This window comes from Crocuta crocuta, unplaced genomic scaffold (assembly GCF_008692635.1).
Source record: "Crocuta crocuta isolate KB4526 unplaced genomic scaffold, BGI_CrCroc_1.0 scaffold26, whole genome shotgun sequence".
Classification (NCBI taxonomy): Eukaryota; Metazoa; Chordata; class Mammalia; order Carnivora; family Hyaenidae; genus Crocuta; species Crocuta crocuta.
This window is the reverse complement of record NW_027532249.1, coordinates 16,991,379-17,009,012: the sequence shown is the minus strand read 5'-3', so window position 1 is coordinate 17,009,012 and position 17,634 is coordinate 16,991,379. Positions and strand designations below refer to the sequence as shown.

General features: G+C 36.6%; 1 protein-coding gene across 1 annotated transcript in view; it reads right to left on the bottom strand.

The window, feature by feature from the left end:
* TAF4B (TATA-box binding protein associated factor 4b) overlaps positions 1–17,634 on the bottom strand; it is a 112,188-nt gene that overhangs the window by 80,558 nt on the left and 13,996 nt on the right. Inside the window, exons 4-7 of the mRNA XM_077778230.1 lie at positions 15,612–15,773; positions 15,387–15,509; positions 11,469–11,558; positions 7,270–7,884 (exon numbers count right to left, since the gene is read on the bottom strand). Coding sequence (XP_077634356.1) covers positions 7,270–7,884; positions 11,469–11,558; positions 15,387–15,509; positions 15,612–15,773 — 990 coding nt within the window. The remainder of the gene's footprint in view (positions 1–7,269; positions 7,885–11,468; positions 11,559–15,386; positions 15,510–15,611; positions 15,774–17,634) is intronic.

The following is a 17,634-nucleotide window of genomic DNA, read 5'->3' as shown; positions in this document are numbered from 1 at the left end:
TTATTTGGATGTTAACATAAATTAATATTCTAGTAGTTTATAGAAATATAGGTCTAGGACTACACAATATTACTTGGGGTTTTTTTTTTTTTACACTAATTACGATTTTTACATTATGCTCTGGGATATGTGACAAGGTACTATTGCTTTCTCTGTCTTTCTCTCATCTACTCCCCTATTCATAAATACACAGCAATCAAATGTTTATCTCTAAATAACTCAAGTAGTACATGCACTTGAGTTACTAGAATCAAGCACTTAATATCTTCTCTAATTTCTATACAATATTCAGTATGTGATTACTGGAATGAACTCAGTAAGGCGGAGTTCCAGTCAATAGAGGACCCTAACTAACTGCAATGTAAAAGTCAAGAAATACATGTGAGTTGCCAATTATTTCTCAGGAATAGCTAATACATGGCTCTTGTACCACTATTATTCCTTATCTTCTGGGACAATGGCATATACCACTAAATGCCATCACTTCTATATGGCTACATTCACCCTCAGAATCTTAACACAGAGCTCCAGTCAAATCCTACAGTGAATGTTGAAACTTATTTGCCATGCCCCATCTAAATTAAATCTCAATCTTGGTAAACCCCAGAACATGCGGTTTCCTAATGTAATAGGCCTTCCACACACTTTAAAAGCATCTACTCGGGGTGCCTGGGTGGCTCAGTCAGTTAAGCGTCAGCCTTCAGCTCCCATCACATCTCGTGGTTTGTGAGTTCGAGCCCTGCATCAGGCTCTGTGCTGACAGCATGGGGCCTGCTTTGGATCCTCTCTCTCCCTTTCTCTCTGTCCCTCTCCTGCTCATACTCTAAGAAAAACATTTTTTTAAATGTGCTCAAATGAAGTATATAAAGTATAGTAATTGTAAACAGAATCTAGATGGCTGGTGTACAGGTGTTCACTATGAACTTCAACACTGCTGTATTTCAAAATTTCCAAAATAAAACATTTTCTTGGATAAAGCAAAAACAAGATGACCTAATACTGTAAATACTGTTTCTAAATAGTTTATTTTCCATCAATTCTAATGTATCCTTTCCAATTAAAAGAAAAAATCCTCAAGTAAATTTAAATGAACTAGCATTAATCAATCTATATACCATTATATAAACTCTGATTAAATACGGCATGTGGAGAATCTTCTATGCAACCCTAATTACACATGGGTAAATAAAAGTACCTCACATGAATTCAATCTTTTTCTTCACCAAACCTTTCTTCAGTCCTTTTTAAGTAGGATTACAATCACCAACCAGAATTTTACCTCTCCTCTCACTCTTAACAGAATGAAAACAAAGAATGAAAAAAAATACAAACTGCTTAAATCTGGATCCTTAGGTCAGTCCAATACAAAACTGAGAGTGAACTACTTGAGCCAACAAAACAATTAATGATCCTTGTTTTGCTTTTTTCTGCTTAATTTTTACTTTAACTTCTCTAATAAAAATACTGGCCACTAGCATACTCACAAACTAAAATTTATACACTGAAAATACTTCTCCATGTCCAGTGAAAACTGAAGTCAGAGTGGGTCAGGAGAGTTAAATCTCATAGAGTTATTTCATATAAAAATGTATTTGTTGGGGCACCTGGGTGGCTCAGTCGGTTGAGCGACCGACTTCAGCTCAGGTCATGATCTCATAGTTCGTGGGTTCAAGCCCTGTGTCAGGCTCTGTGCTGACAGCTCAGAGCGGGGAGCCTGCTTCAGATTCTGTGTCTCCCTCTCTCTGCCCATCTCCCACTCGTGCTCTCTCTCTCTGTTTCAAAAATAAATATTAAGAACACAAAAAAAACAAACAAAATGTATTTATTGAAAATTCTTCAATGGTTCCCTTACTTCAAAATAATTAACCAGAGGAAAATACAATGCAACAACAACACCTCTTTTCTAATACTCTGGATCAATTTATTTTAAGAAATCAGCTTTCCTTCAATGGAATGAAATGGAAAATTACCTCATTTAATAATGAGGTATCATTTAATAATGCGCTAATCTTTGTTTTCATCTGATATCCACAAAACAGTAATATATGGAGAATGACCTTTGGACATACTTGGCCACTTATTTATCAAATGTCTACATTTCTGTTAAGGAAGAAATGCAGGTAAAAGGATTAAATATAAATTATATATATATATATTATATATATTTATNGAGTACGTGCACATGCACAAGCAAGGGAGAAGGGTGAGAGAGAATCTTAGGCAGGCTTCATGACACGGGGCTCGATTCCATAACCCTGGGATCATGACGTGGGCCGAAATCAAGGGTCAGACGCTCAACTGACTGAGCTACCCTAGGCGCTTGGGGAAATATATATTTGAAACAAGAAAAATATCCATGATAACATTAAAGCTTCTTGCCCTACTCGAAGTAGAAACTATTTTTAAAGCTACTCAATTAACATATAATACAATATTACAACTAAGAGCAACAACATTCAGGTTGCTAAAATTATCAACATTTAAAAAAAAATACAGATCAGGAATTTTGAATTAACTTTCTCACTCATGTATTTTATTCACACATGTGGATTTGAAAGGCTTATTGTTTAATTTTTATATGGTAAAATTAAATTTAGTATATCTTAACTAATTTTTAAAATGATCAGACTGAAATTAAAATGTAATTCTCTATTAAATTAGCTTTTGTTAATTAAGTTTAAATTTAAATTATATTTTAGCTTAAATTAAATTAAGCTTTTGCTCAATTATGAGTAAACCACTTTTTTCACAAATATCCTAAGAAAAATGTTTAAGCATTGAAACTCCTGAAAGCTTCTATTTATTACCTATCCATCACCAGTAGACTATAATACAAATCATCCACTCTCTTTCACTAACTTTTAGAGGTAAAAATGTTAAGCTTAACATTTAGTCAGAGTGTATAACATCATATAACACCTGCTATGCTAGAATTGATAGATAGTAACTTTCACCATTTATAAGAACTATATTCTCAGATAAAGTCAAAAGAACTACTGACTAGGTCCATATTTCAGTAATTCAAGCATTTGAGGACTAAAATATACAAAGCAATGAACTACTGGCACAAAATGAAAAACTTTTATCTACAGAAGCTGTGAACAATTTTAGGAAATTCTTTTGATGAGAACTTCAGCAGATCTCCAGAGGTTAAGATACAATAATCAATGAGACAGTAAAGATAACATGTAGCAATAAATCTAAATTTCTTTAAAAAACAAAAAATGGGGAAGAGCCTCTTTAATCTGGAATAAAAATGTATAATTTCATAAAGCAATAATTCTATAAAATCTAAACCCTGCAATGGAAGTTTAAGAGGATTCTTATGGCTCAAAAGCATGATACAGAAAACATCTAGAAAGCAGGAAACCTATACAATTCTCCAGAAAAATCAGTACATGGTAGAAACAAATAAAGAAGGAATTTTAAAATTCATGATTATTAAAGGAAATAAATTTTAAAACTAACATTGAACAGTCATACTTGTATTCAGCTCATTTTTAAATATTTTTTTAATGTTTATTATTTTTGAGAGAGAGACAGAGACAGAACATGACCAGGGGAGGGGCAGAGACAGACACACAGAATCTGAAGCAGGCTCCAGGCTCTGCGTTGTCAGCACAGAGCCCCACGCAGGGCTCAAACTCAGCAACTGTGAGATCATGACCTGAGCTGAAGTCCAATACCTAACCAACTATGTCACCCAGGTACCCCATTCTTCATCATATTTTCAGAGACTATTTCCTGAGTTGCACAGACCACAGATTTGATCCAGTATGGCAATTCTCATATCTTAAATTATTATTTGCCATCTCCCTTATAAGCTGCATTGAATACTTTCCTATGTTTCTAGCACCCTGAGTATTTTCCATCTCACCTATCTGGGATTAAATTAGACCATGGTTTAAAATGGGTTCACCTGGGGGAACCTGGGTGGCTCAGTCGGTTGGGCGTCCAACTTCGGCTCAGGTCATGATCTCACAGTTTGTGGGTTTGAGCCTTGCATCAGGCTCTGTGCTAACAGCTAGCTCAGAGCCTGGAGCCTGTTTCAGATTTCTATCTCCCTCTCTCTCTGACCCTCTCTTGTTCATGCTCTCTCTCTCAGAAATAAATAAAACATTAAAAAAATTTTTAAATGGGTTCACCTGACTAATACTAATTTACATTTTGATAAATATTAATTTTCTACATTAGTTAATTTGACAAAATATCCCAGTTGAGTCCTCTCTCTGGCATTACCAAACAGAATGGCTTATCTTGTTTTGTGCCCCAGGTAAAAATGTGTTACAAAACAGATTACAATGCGTCTTCAGTGTCTAGTTGCTCTAGTGTTTGTCATTTTTAAATATGAAGGTATGAATACTGACATAAAACGTGTTGAGTAAAATTAAAACAAAGGCCAAATGGGGTGTCTGGCTGGCTCAGTAGGTAAAGCATGTGACTCTCAATCTCAGGACCCTGAGTTTAAGCCCGACCAATGGGCATGGAGCCTACTTTAAAAAAAAAAAAGTGTAAACAAAGGCCAAACAGGAAAGCAAATTCACAAGGAAAACTAAAGTATTTGACATTCTTATATGAATGAAAATAGGAAGTCAAAAAAAATCCCTTTACCACTGGATTCATTCATTCTCTCTCTCTCTCTGATTTTATTTTTAAGTAATCTCTGTACCAACGTGGGGTTCAAACTCACTACCGTGAGATCAAGAGTTGCATACTCCACTGACTGAGCTAGCCAGGCACCCTCCCATTGGATTTTCTGTTACATTTTTTCTTGATGGAAAATGTTCCTAATGTATAACAAGTCAAACCTACAAAACATCAATGCCATCAAGATATATTATCACATAGTTTTTCTGTTTCAGGGTACTCTAGAAACCTAGAAGTTCTTTCCACGAGTACCATACTCTAATGGGAAAGACACTAGGTTCTAGTCTGAGATCTAATACTTGTGGGATGCCAGTGGATGGGTCACTTAAAATTTCTGGATTCTTAGTTTTCCTCCTGCCTTTTCTTTATCATAAAATTATTTTAAAACCCATAGTTAATACATGACATGCTTTTAAAATTCTACATAGCTCTAAAGTGTAATTTCACTTCAGGAACTAGTAATAGTATAAATGTTCAATCAAGATTAGCACTGGTTCAAGAATCACTTATGACCTGTAAAGAGGATTTCAATTCTATTCAGTGCTACCAAAAAGAGGCCTTTCCTTGAGGCAATTACTCTGTTTCAGTGGTTCCCAAAGCTGGCTGCTCAGACTGATGTTTAAGAATCACTGCTTCTTAAAAAGGCTTCATCTCTGAGATTTAACTCAGACAACCCAACAGAAACCCTGCAAGGCAAGCACATTTCTTTATTTGAAAATCAGACCCTGAATAGGAAAGGATGAAAAAGATTAGCACTCAGGAAATGACTATTACTTCCTACCTACCCAAGAGTTTGACTACTGTCCATACTGATCTTCCTTCTTTCATCCTATGCCCATAGCTACCTTCTGCCTTGAAGGCAATCATCCACAGATACTAACCTCTGCTCCTGATCACAAAAACAAGGCTAGTAAGTTTCTTGGATTTATTATTCCCAGAAACAGAATAAAAACTAAAATAAAGAGATTCAATAAACTATGAAAGAAGAAAAAAAGAGATTCAACAGTCTTTAACACAAAGATTTATAAAAGAAAACAAGGGCAATTACCAAAAATTAAAAGAACAGCTAGTATAACAGGTGTTATAGTATAAGGTAAGCAAGAAATTAAGAAATGTAATTTTTATTTATTATTCTTTTAATGTTTATTTTTGAGAGAGACACACACACAGAGTGTGAACAGAGGAGGGGCAGAGAGAGAGAGAGAGAGACACAGAGTCTGAAGCAGGATCCAGGCTCCGAGCTGTCAGCACAGAGCCCAATGTGGGGGTCGAGCTTACAAACCATGAGATCATAACCTGAGCTGAGGTCAGACGCTCGACTGACTGAGCCACCCAGGTGGCCAAGAAATGTGATTTTTAACCCACCATGTACTATCTCCCACAGATTATTAACAACACTCTCACAATCTGTCTTGAATCAACTAAAATGTCCTAAACACTGTGAAAATAAGGGGAAACCTCATGAAAATGAGTCAGGAGACCAGAAGGGGAACTTCTCATACCTACAACTAGTCATCAACTGCAGACCCCAACACAACGAGAGGTACCTTGCATTCTAAACAGGAAGAAGCCTATCCTTTACTACCACTGCAGGAGGAAGAAAGATTTTCACCTTGCCCAGCAACAGCTCAGCTGGTGAGAGACTGTCACAACTCTGCCAAGGAGAAGCTACTACACTTTGAACTCCATTTACTCCAATGGACTTTTGCTTCTAACAGTCTCTCCCACCTTCCTCCTTTCCTCTATACAAGGTCATTCTCCTTTGTTCTCAAGAACTGCCTGTGATTTTGCCATAGCTTGCCTGTCCTGAATCTAATGCTCTGCTATTCCCAAATAAACCCACTTTGCTGGTAAAGTAACCAACAGTTTTATTTCTAAGGTTAACGCTAATTGATAAACTGCTAAGGTTTCTTTCATCCAAGAACCTCCCAATCTACCAAGTTTAGGAAAAAACACAACTTCATACTCATCATTCCTCTCACCATTTCCTTCCCCTCTTAGCATATTCTTCCAGAGAAATGTTACCATAATATTACCTCTGTAATAACCCTACCAAAGAGATTTAGTCTGAATCTTATGTTGGGGAAACAATTAGACAAAACAAAGGGCATTCTGCAAAACAACTACCCTGGGCACTTAAGCTATTTCAACATAATCAGTGACCATGAAAAGCTGGGCACCTGTTCTGGATTAAAGGAGCCTAAAAAGGAAAGAAAGGTAAATGTAATATGCGGTTCTTTATCAGAAAAAAAGTAGCTGTAACGGACACTGCTGGGACAACTGGAAAAATGACTGTAACAATACTAACTTTCCACATGTGGTAATAGGTATGGGTCCTTATGTCAGAGAAAAAATCCTTTTCCTTAGGAGATACACAGTACTTAGTTTAGAGGTGCGATATCACTACTTCTCCATAAACTCTCAAGTGGTCAAGAAAAAGTTACGTGCATGTGCTTGTGTGTGTGTACAGAGAGAGGAAGAAACTAAACGAATATGGCAGAATGTTAACTTTTCAAACTCAGTCAAGGATACTCAGGGGCTTGTTTTACTAGTCTTGCCAGTTTTCTGAATGTTTGAAATTTTCAAAAGAAGACACTGAGAAAGAAATGAAATGTTACTCACTAGTTGTTTGACTTTAACTGCCTGTGGAATACCAGCCGGCTGAGAAAGGACAGGGCCCGGGGGTGCAAGTTTGATCTGGACTGGAGCAATGACAGGCTTGTCAGATGTGGTCCCAGCAGAGGTCATGACAGGTTTCACAGACGGAAGACAGATAGCTGCTGCTGAAGGTTCTCCGAAAGTCACCGCGGGGAGGGCCAGTGTGACTGCTGCCCCAGAGACACTTGGCTTCTCAGGCGGAAGGGTGACTGCTGTGACTGTGTTCTGTATAGGTGTCACAAGTGGTTTTGGAGTCTGAAGCAAAACAGTTCCAGCTGCTGTTGCTCCTGGTGCAGCAGGTGGGCCCACAGAATGAAGTGTCACAGCTCCTGGTTTTGCTCCCCCTGGGCCAGCAAGTGGATTCAGAGCTGGCACTGACACAGTACTGGGTGCTGCTGCTCCAGAAGCGACGATGGGTTTTTCAGACTGGATGGAGCAAACTGTTGTCGTCACCACGGGAGAAGTTGCTGCTGTTGTGGTACAGGTAGCAATGGCTACCTCGCTACCAGTCTGCTGAACACACTGCTGAATAAAGCTCTGGGAGTTGGGCATGAGTTGTCGTAAGGCAATCACACTTTTCTAGAAACAGGAGAGAAAAAAGAACCTGATTAAATAAATCAACTGCTAGTAAAACTAAAGGCTTTAGTATTGCATAGCTTTGGCTTTTTCACAGCTTTACAACATAAAATAAATCAAAAGTATATCAGGTGTTTCAGTTGAGGAAATCTGGTATCACTTCATATTCATATCCTGTCAAAATTCAGGATACAATCAATTTAAAGCCCCAAAGTGCTTTATTTTTTCCATAGGTAATTATCTCTCAGTATTAAACTTATTTTATATACCTCAATATCAATAAAAACACTGTGTCACACTTGTTTATACTTACCTATACCCCATAATAAATCACTAATAACTTTAATATCTATGTTTGTTTTATGATAATAGAATCTGCAAAAAAAGGTTTTGGTAAGTAACTTTCAAGCTTTGGATAGACAAGAGTCTTTATTTTATTTTTGTATTTGGTTTTTAAACCTTAGTTTTATTTATTTATTTATTTTTACAAATAGTTTATTGTCGGGTTGGTTTTCATATAACACCCAGTGCTCATCCTCACAAGTGCCCTCCTCCATGCCCATCTCCACCCCCCCACACCCATCAGTCCTCAGTTCTCAGCATTCAAGATAGACAAGAGTCTTTAAATCAAAATAAAAGTGATACCAAAAAAAAACAAAAAACAAAAATAAAACTAATACAAACAAGGTCAATTTCCTTAATTGAGCTAGAATATTTTCTTTCATTCATTCATTCATTCATTCATTCATTCATTCATTTGAGGGAGACAGAATGCAAGTGCATGCATGCAGCAGAAAAGCAGAGGGAAAAGCAAGGAGATAGTCTTTTTTCTTTTTTGGGGGGTGGGAGGGGAAGGAGAGAATCTTAAGCAGGTTCCACGCTCAGGATGGAGCCCAACTCAGGGCTCGATCTCATGATCTGAGCCAAAACCAAAAGTTGGACACTTAACCGACTAAGCCCCTCAGGTGCCCCAAGCTAGAATATCTTGACTGGATTTTACATTGGTATCTCTTCTTATATCTTTTTAAAAGAGTAAATAAAGGCAGGGGCGCCTGGGTGGCTCAGTCCGTTGGGCATCCGACTTCAGCTCAGGCCATGATCTCACGGTTCGTGGGTTCGAGCCCTGCGTCAGGCTCTGTGCTGACAGCTCAGAGCCTGGAGCCTGTTTCAGATTCTGTGTCTCCTGTCTTTCTGACCTTCCCCTTCTCACGCTCTCTCTCTCTCAGAAATAAATTAAAAAAAAAAAAAAGATAAAAAGAGTAAAGGCAGTTATTTTGCAAAAGTAAAACATTCTTTTTGTCCCTGGGGATTTTGTTTTCAAGTAAGAAAAAAGAAAATGGAAAGGGAGGCAGATAGTAGGTTATCTTTTAGTGAAGTCAAGGACTGTTTGGAAGTTTTCCTTGTTTTGACACTTAAATTCAGTCAGGCTGCCTTTGTTTGTTTAAGAAGCAAATGAGAACCAGGTTGTCTGGGTGGCTCAGTGGTTTAAGAAGCAAATGAGAACCATTGTTCCTTCTTTCCTTTCCTTTTAGTTACTTCCCTTACTTTTTTTAATTACAAAGAATTGAAAATCTGCCTAAAGGTTTTCAAATATGTATACAAATGGTAACAAAGGAAAGTAAGAAACAAAGTCTCTCATAATCTTTTTCCAAACTTTAAAAACAAGCTGCTTTGGAACCACATGAACAGATGAAGCGATTTGATCAAATTTAAGTTAGAATTCTAATATGATGGGGTCCTGAGAACAAATTTTTCAATTGTGTAATTGAAAAAATGTTAAAATGAGACTCAAAAAGATAATAAAAAATGTATGTCTAAATTATCTCTTGATCAGATGGCCAGAGTTAAGCTTAAATGTTGAATCCCTCATCTTTATGCCATAGTCAACATCCAAAAGCTTTCAAAGATGAGAGGGAAAAATACTCAAGGAAAAAAAAATCACAAAGCTTAACAGGTCCTTAAAAAAATACATACAGGAACATCTGGGTGGTTCAGTCAGTTAAGCTTCTGGCCCTTGATTTCAGCTCAGGTCCTGATCTCACTATTTGTGAGACTGAGCCCCACACGTTGGGCTCTGTGCTGACAGCATAGAGTCTGCTTGGGATTCTCTCTCTTCCTTTCTCTCTGCCTCTCCCCCTCGCTAATGCAAATATGTGTACATGCATGCGTGCTCCCTCTCTCTCAAAATAAATAACCTTAAAAAAAAATACATACAAAACACAAATACTTCCTAGTGTAACATTTGATAACTTAAAGTTAGTATTATCAAACAAGTAGAATAAATTCTGGACCTGTGACCTTGATAAAAAAATTAGTCAATTTAAATAGTTTTTATATCTCCAAAATAGAAAATACTATGAAATCTAGCACCTAGTAATCTCAAAAAGACTGATAACGAAATTTAAGTGCAAACAATGCAAATTTAAAAAGTATCTAGAAAAGCATAGGATGCGTAATAGAAGCCTGCTGATTATCTCCATTCTCCCCCATGGTGTCTCCAGGGAGCATGAAATATAGATAAATTCAAGAGTTTTCTGTGTCATGTAGACAACCTATAGCTCACAGAAATTAGGCATTGAAGGGGACCCAAGGAAGAACTGCCTCTAACTTCTCAATCAAGAGGGTCATCCAAAAGCAGGGCAGTAGCCATTTGATAATAGGCATTACGCTGAACCTGTAATCTGCCTTTTCCCAGACCAAGTATCCTCTAGCTAAAAACATTCTCAGTTTCTATAGCCACATTTCATATCACATGACTGGCACCCTCCTAATCAACGTGCTCACCCTTCTAGTGACAGTTTCCACTGTTTAGTATCCTTCTGAAGAGGTACCCCACTTCCCTTCCAACTCTTCTTTCATGAGGCAACCCAAAGGAGTCTTCCACTGTGACACGTCTTGCATCTCTCCTAGACAATGACGCCAAATATTTCTAAAGGTAACGCCTCATTCCATTATTTCAAAATTTATGGGATGATGATACTCTGGCTTCTCTTCAGATCGCATAAATCTTTCACCTTTTACAAAATTTGTGGGATGACTCTGTGGTTCACTATAATCCCAGGTCTTTAAGGACTGTATAAATTTCAATTTGATTCCTCTTCAGCTTCTGAATATCCAAAAAAAATTGACTTTTATAGTCTCTTGTTATCAAAGCTACTGTTCTATTTAATTCAGCAATTCTTCAAAAAGAGCAATCCTACTAAGAGTTTTTAAAAATAACAGCTCTCCCACTAAATTTGGCACTATGTGATTTGTTATTTCTAGCACAATATAAGTCATAGGACAAAGCAGAAGGCCCTACTTTGAAGGAAAAGTCAAGACATTTGAGGATATAAGCTTTAACAATGTAATCATTATGTGCTGTTCATGAATGAGATGTTACTTCTATTTTCTCAAAGTGCTCCAATCCAAAGAATATGGACTATAAATGTTCTTAACAGATAACAACAGTTGAGAGCTTTCTTCTACATTGTTAGTATCTTCTCATTAAACTATCATATTGAAATATTCAGGTTTTCAATTATTTTTTAAATGATTTTAAAGTAATCTAGTCCAAAGAATTTCTTCAAAGTAACACACAACTTTACCTTAAGAAAAGGAACTAAATGAGGCTGAGGTGAAGACTTGAGTTCAACATACAGTTGTCTAGTAAATTCTTCTGCTTCAATTTTTGCATCCTGAGGAACAGGAGAAAGAACAATACTTTTAGGTTTACAAAATTCTGAAAGAGAAAAGGTATGTAATTCATTATTGATGTAAGGAGGTAAAAGACCCACCTGTATTCTGAAAACTGTAAGATGTTAATGAACAAAATTAAAGAGGACACAAGTAAATGGGAACATATACCAAGCTCATGGGACTGGAAGAATAACATGTTCATACTAACCAAAGCAATCTACAGATTGAACGCAATTCCTATCAAAATACCAACAGCATTTTTTACAGAACTAGAACAAATAATCCTAAAATCTGTATGGAACCACAAAAGACCCTGAACAGCCAATCGTGAAAAAGAAGAAAGCTGGAGCTATCACAATCCCAGATATCAAACTATACTACAAAGCTACGGTAATCCAACCAGTATGGTATTGACACAAAAACAGACACACAGATCAATGGAACAGAATAGAGATCCAAGAAATAAACCTATGAGTATATGGTCAATTAATCTACAACAAACGAGTTGAAAATATACAATAGGGAAAAGATAGTCTCTTCAACAGTGTTGGGAAAACTGGACAGCTACATACAAAAGAATGAAAGTGAACCACCTTCTTAAACCATATGCAAAAATAAATTCAAAATGGATTAAATATCTAAATGTGAGACCTGGAACCATAAAACTCCAGAAAAAACATAGGCAGTAAGTAAACTCTTAGACATCAGCCTTAGCAATATTTTTCAGGATATGTCTTCTCAGGCAAAGGAAATAAAAGCAAAAATAAACTACTGAGACTATATCAAACTAAAAAGCTTTTGTAGAACAAAGGAAATCATCAACAAAACAAAAAGGCAACTTACTGAATACGGAGAATGTGCAATATCCAAAATATATAAAGAACTCATACAACTCAATACCAAAAAAAAAAATCATCTGATTAAAAATAGAGGACCTGAGTAGACATTTTCCCAAAGAAGACTTAGGATGGCGAAGAGACACATGAATAGATGCTCAATATCACTAATCACCAGGGAAATGCAAATCAAAACCACAATGAGATATTATCTCACACCAGTCAAAATGACTAATTTCAAAAACACAAGAAATAATAAATGTTGGCAAGGATGTGGAGAACAGGAAACCCTCATGCACTATTGGAAGGAATGTAAATTACGTAGCTGTTATGGAAAACAGTAGGACGGTTTCTCAAAAATTTAAAGATTAAAATAACACATGAGGGGTGCCTGGGTGGCTCAGTCGGTTGAGCGTCTGGCTTCGGCTCAGGTCATGATCTTATGGTTCATGGGTTCGAGCCCTGCGTCAGGTTCTATGCTGACAGCTCAGAGCCTGGAACCTGTCTTTGGATCCTGTGTCTCCCTCTCTCACTGACCCTCCCCTGCTCACGCTGTCTCACTCTCCCTCAAAAATAAATAAAACAAGGGGCACCTGGGCGGCTGAGTTAGTTAAGGGTATGACTTCGGCTCAGGTCATGATCTTGTGGTTCGCAGGTTCGAGCCCCACATCAGGCTTTGTGCTGACAGCTAGCTCAGAGCCTGGAGCCTGTTTCCGATTCTGTATCTCCTTCTCTCTCTGACCCTCCCCTGCTCACGCTTGTCTCTCTCTCTCTCAGAAATAAATAAAACATTAAAAATCATTTTTTAAAATAAATAAAACATTACAAAAAAATTTTTTTAAATAACACATGATCCACTTCTGGGTATTTACCCAAAGGAAACAAAAACACTAATTTGAAAAAGATATATGCACTCCTGTGTTTACTACAGTATTGTTTACAATATCCAAAATATAAAAGCAACCTGAATGTCCATCATTAGATGACTGGATAAAAAAGATGCAGTACCTACATACAATGGAATATTACTCAGCCATAAAACAGAATGAGATCTTACCAATCACAACATGGATGGACGTAGAGGGTATTATGCTAACAGAAGTCAGACAGGAGAAAGACAAATACTGTAACATTTCACTTACATGTGAAATCTAAAAAATAATACAGAGAAGAAACTGGGGAGGAGAAAACAGGCAAAATAGGTGAAGGGGCTTGGGAAGGGCAAACTTCCAGTTATAAAATAAGTACGTCAGGGGGATGGAAAATACAGCACAGGAAATATAGCAAATAACATTGCAATAACTTTTATGGTGACAGATGGTAACCACATTTACTGTGGTAAGTACTGTGTAATGTATATAATTGTCAAATCACTATGCTGTACACCTGAAAATAATATAATATGGTATGTCAACTATACTTCAATTAAAAATTAAAGTTAATTTGATTTATTTTTTAATTTTTTATTTTTTTTAAATGTTTTATTTATTGCTGAGAGAGAGAGAGAGAGAGAGAGACAGCGTGAGCAGGGGAGGGTCAGAGAGAGAAGCAGATACAGAATCGGAAGCAGCCTCCAGGCTCTGAGCTAGCTGTCAGCACAGAGCCCGACATGGGGCTTGAACCCATGAACCGTGAGATCATGATCTGAGCTGAAGTCGGACACTTAACCAACTGAGCCACCCAGGAGCCCCTAATCTGAATTTTTAAAAATGCTTGAAAGTCAGGTTAACTTGTTTATAGGACTTATAATTTTAAATATCTAACATAGTTTTTCCAAGTGGAAAACTGTTTCAAATGTGCTCTATTTCTAACAAATTATGGGTAGCATAAAAAACAATAGTAAAAAGAAGCTATTTATAGAGTACACTTGTTTTCCTGTACAATTTTGAAATATACACATCTTCTGCTAGGAAAAATTGACCATTTTTATACAAAAAATACACAAAATTCTCACTGTATGGTCAGAGAAACATAGAGACTTTAGTAGTTCAAAAACTTCAAAACTGTATTTATTATATCTTCAGCATAGGTCTTAAGCATATTACACGTAATATTTGCTAATTTCCACTTTCATCTGCTTTAATGTATGTAGGCATTTTATCTGAAAGATATAAAAAGTTAACTATATATAATATGATAGCTAAAAAATATAGCATCTTGGAACTTGTAACTCAAAGTTCATCACATTTTAAAAAAATGTTTATTTAGTTATTTTGAGAGAGACAGAGAGTGCACACAAGTCGGAGAGGGGCAGAGAGGAGAGAAGGAGAGAAAGGCTCCCCACTGTCAGCACAGAGCCCAATGGCTCTTGATCTCACAAAATGTGAAATCATGACCTGAACCAAAATTAAAACAGTTGGACACCCAACCTACCGAGCCACCCAGGCACCCCGAAGATCATCACATTTATTACTCTTCTCATTTAAAGAGAAGGAAAGGCAGACTTAATAAAATTAATTTACTTTCATGGGTTACAAAGTTTGTTGTCTGAACTTACAGGCTGGCTTTCTGGCATTTGCAATTCTAATAATAATTTTTTATTTGACCAAATAGTCAACTTTCTCTTGAAGGCCCTTTTTAGGCTAAGGCATACAGAAAATAATATACAATAGATTGACTTGTCTCAAATTTTATCATTACAAAGCTTTTAAAAAGCAAAAGCAGGGGCACCTGGGGGGCTCAGTTGGTTAAGCATCTGGCTTTTGATTTTGGTTCAGGTCATGATCTAACAGTTCATGTTTAGAGGCCCACCTTGGGGTCTGTGGTCTGCTTGAGATTCTTTCTCTCCCTCTCTCTCTGTCCCTAACCCCTGTGGTGCTTTCTCTCTCTCAAAAGAAACTTTAAAAAAAAAAAAAAAAAAAAAAAAGCAAAAGCACGGCTTATCAAAAAAAAAATCCATCTAACATAAACCTCACTTAAAGATACATCCCATTTAAAACATGTTCTAAGAATTCTGACAAGAATTTTCATGTTTTCATAATACTAACTTACCAAAAGTTGTTCCACCAGTTTCTTAACATTCTGCCCCATTTCTGGGGACTGTGATCCACTACATGCTAGTTTTATTAACATGGCAAGGAAGTTCTTACATTTCTTCACATTTTCTAGCATCGCCTAAATAAAGAAATATATATAAACACAAATGTTAGCTAGAAAACAGAATTCAAGAAAATGTGTCAAGGGCTATATTCATGTAAGGTAGAAGTAAGAGCTTACCGGAGAAAGATCTGCCTGAGCAGCTACTGAGTTCTCTGCTTTGAGACTGGACTCATTTGACAGGGCAGGTGATACTCCCAAATTTGAAGGCTTCAGGGTAGTTACAGAATTCAAGGGCTTTCCAGGAGTAACTGTGACAACATTGGTTGGCACAGCCACAGACTGAAATGAAAAGTAGTGTATATTTAGATACATTTCTATAATATATATCACAGTTAGTGCCTCATTTCACACTTATCAGACTACAAATGGATCTTGACATCTTTGCTTTCATGTTATGCTCTACTAGTGTGAGGCAATGGCACACTTCTGTAAGAGCTCTGGACTTAAACAGATCTGGGTTTCATTCTCATCTACCTACCTACTTTTTATTGACACCTACTGAGTGTTGCCCTCAAGCAAGTTACTTAATCTTGCTAATCCTTTGACTCCTGTCTGTAAAAATATAAGGACAGAAATGGTACCTACCTACTCTCCTAGGGTTGTTTGTGAAAAACAGTATCAAGCATATGGTCCTCAAAAACCATTATTAATACTTCTCTAAAAAGAATTTGAAATAGTAAGTCTTTATATGAAAATACAGAATTTCCTATTCCATAATTTTTCTGCTTTTTCTTAAGTATAAAGCAGAGAGATCTATTGATCATATTATATTCAGGTAAGCCACTTTTATTAGACTACTAGAGGAAACCTAACAAATATTACAAACTGTGATATCTTATTTTAACAGTGAAAAAAATTTTGGTTCTTTCTTCTACCCTCTATAGAAATGAAGTGTGATTCTAGCACCACCTGCAGGATAAAAAGTCTAATACAAGAAATCACATGTCAGGCAGTTAAAAATGTAGATAACTATACTGAAATAAAGCAAAAATCTTATTTTAAAACAAACACTGAAAGTTACAGAACAGGAGTCAAGTTTAGGGGGGATGAGGATACAAGAGTATTTTCAATTCACACAGAAAACTAAACAATGCACCGTCACTTGAATTGAAATACTTGTATTCTAAGGCAATACTTGTATTCTAAGGCATACAACACAAAAAGGGCAGGTTGCAATTACCTTCAAGGAAATTTCCTTTGGTAACAGTCACAATAAGTGAATTCAAAATTTCCCACTTTAGAATAAGTACTGGAGCATGTATTAGATAAGCGTGTTTTAAGGGTAAAAAATGGAAAGAAATGAAAAACCCTGATTAATGATGAAGAGTAGAGTGAATGATGAAATGTTAAGCAAAAAATTAAAAACTGCACCTAAGTCAGTAAAATCTTATTAAATACAAGCAGATCTCAAAGGCAATAATGAAAAGGAGTTCCCTTCCTATTCCCAGCCTTAGTCTTGCTCTTCAAAGACAACTACTGTGCAGTTTCTCTGAATCTTTTTGGACACGGTCTAAAAAACTTTTTTAGGTCAATGTACAATAATGAAACATTCTTTCTTCAGTTGAATCTATATTCAGTTGAGTCTAGATTTATACTCTGCCCTTAACTCCTTATACTACCTTATTTAAGAACATACAATCTAAAACTTTAGCTGGTGATTATGATTACCTTCCAGGACCAAAGGGAAGCATTCCTTGGGGAAACCTCAGGGTTCCTCTCCCTTATGAAGCAAAATTAGGCTCAATGAAATGTGAGCTCCAGAAAAAGCATCCTATTTTTTGTGAACAGATGAAGCATTTATGGCACTTCTACTTTCTTTGTCAATGCTTAATTGTCTCTAGTACAAAATCTGTCCTTCGTAACTCTTTCTAATATAGTTACTAGCTGTACCTTACCAGATATCCACATCTTCCATGACAATTCTGCCTCTTAAAAGGCATAGAGAGGTACACAATCCCAGTCTTACTCTATCTACACAATCCCACTGCAGTAATGGATGGACCATCTCAAACTCAATCATAACTCCTGATATTCTAGACCAGCCCATGGTATTTCCATGCTTTGCAAGACCACACTGGCACTGATTATGAATGTCTAGGGGGCATGACCCAGAAGGCACAGGTGAAGTGCAAACTCAGAG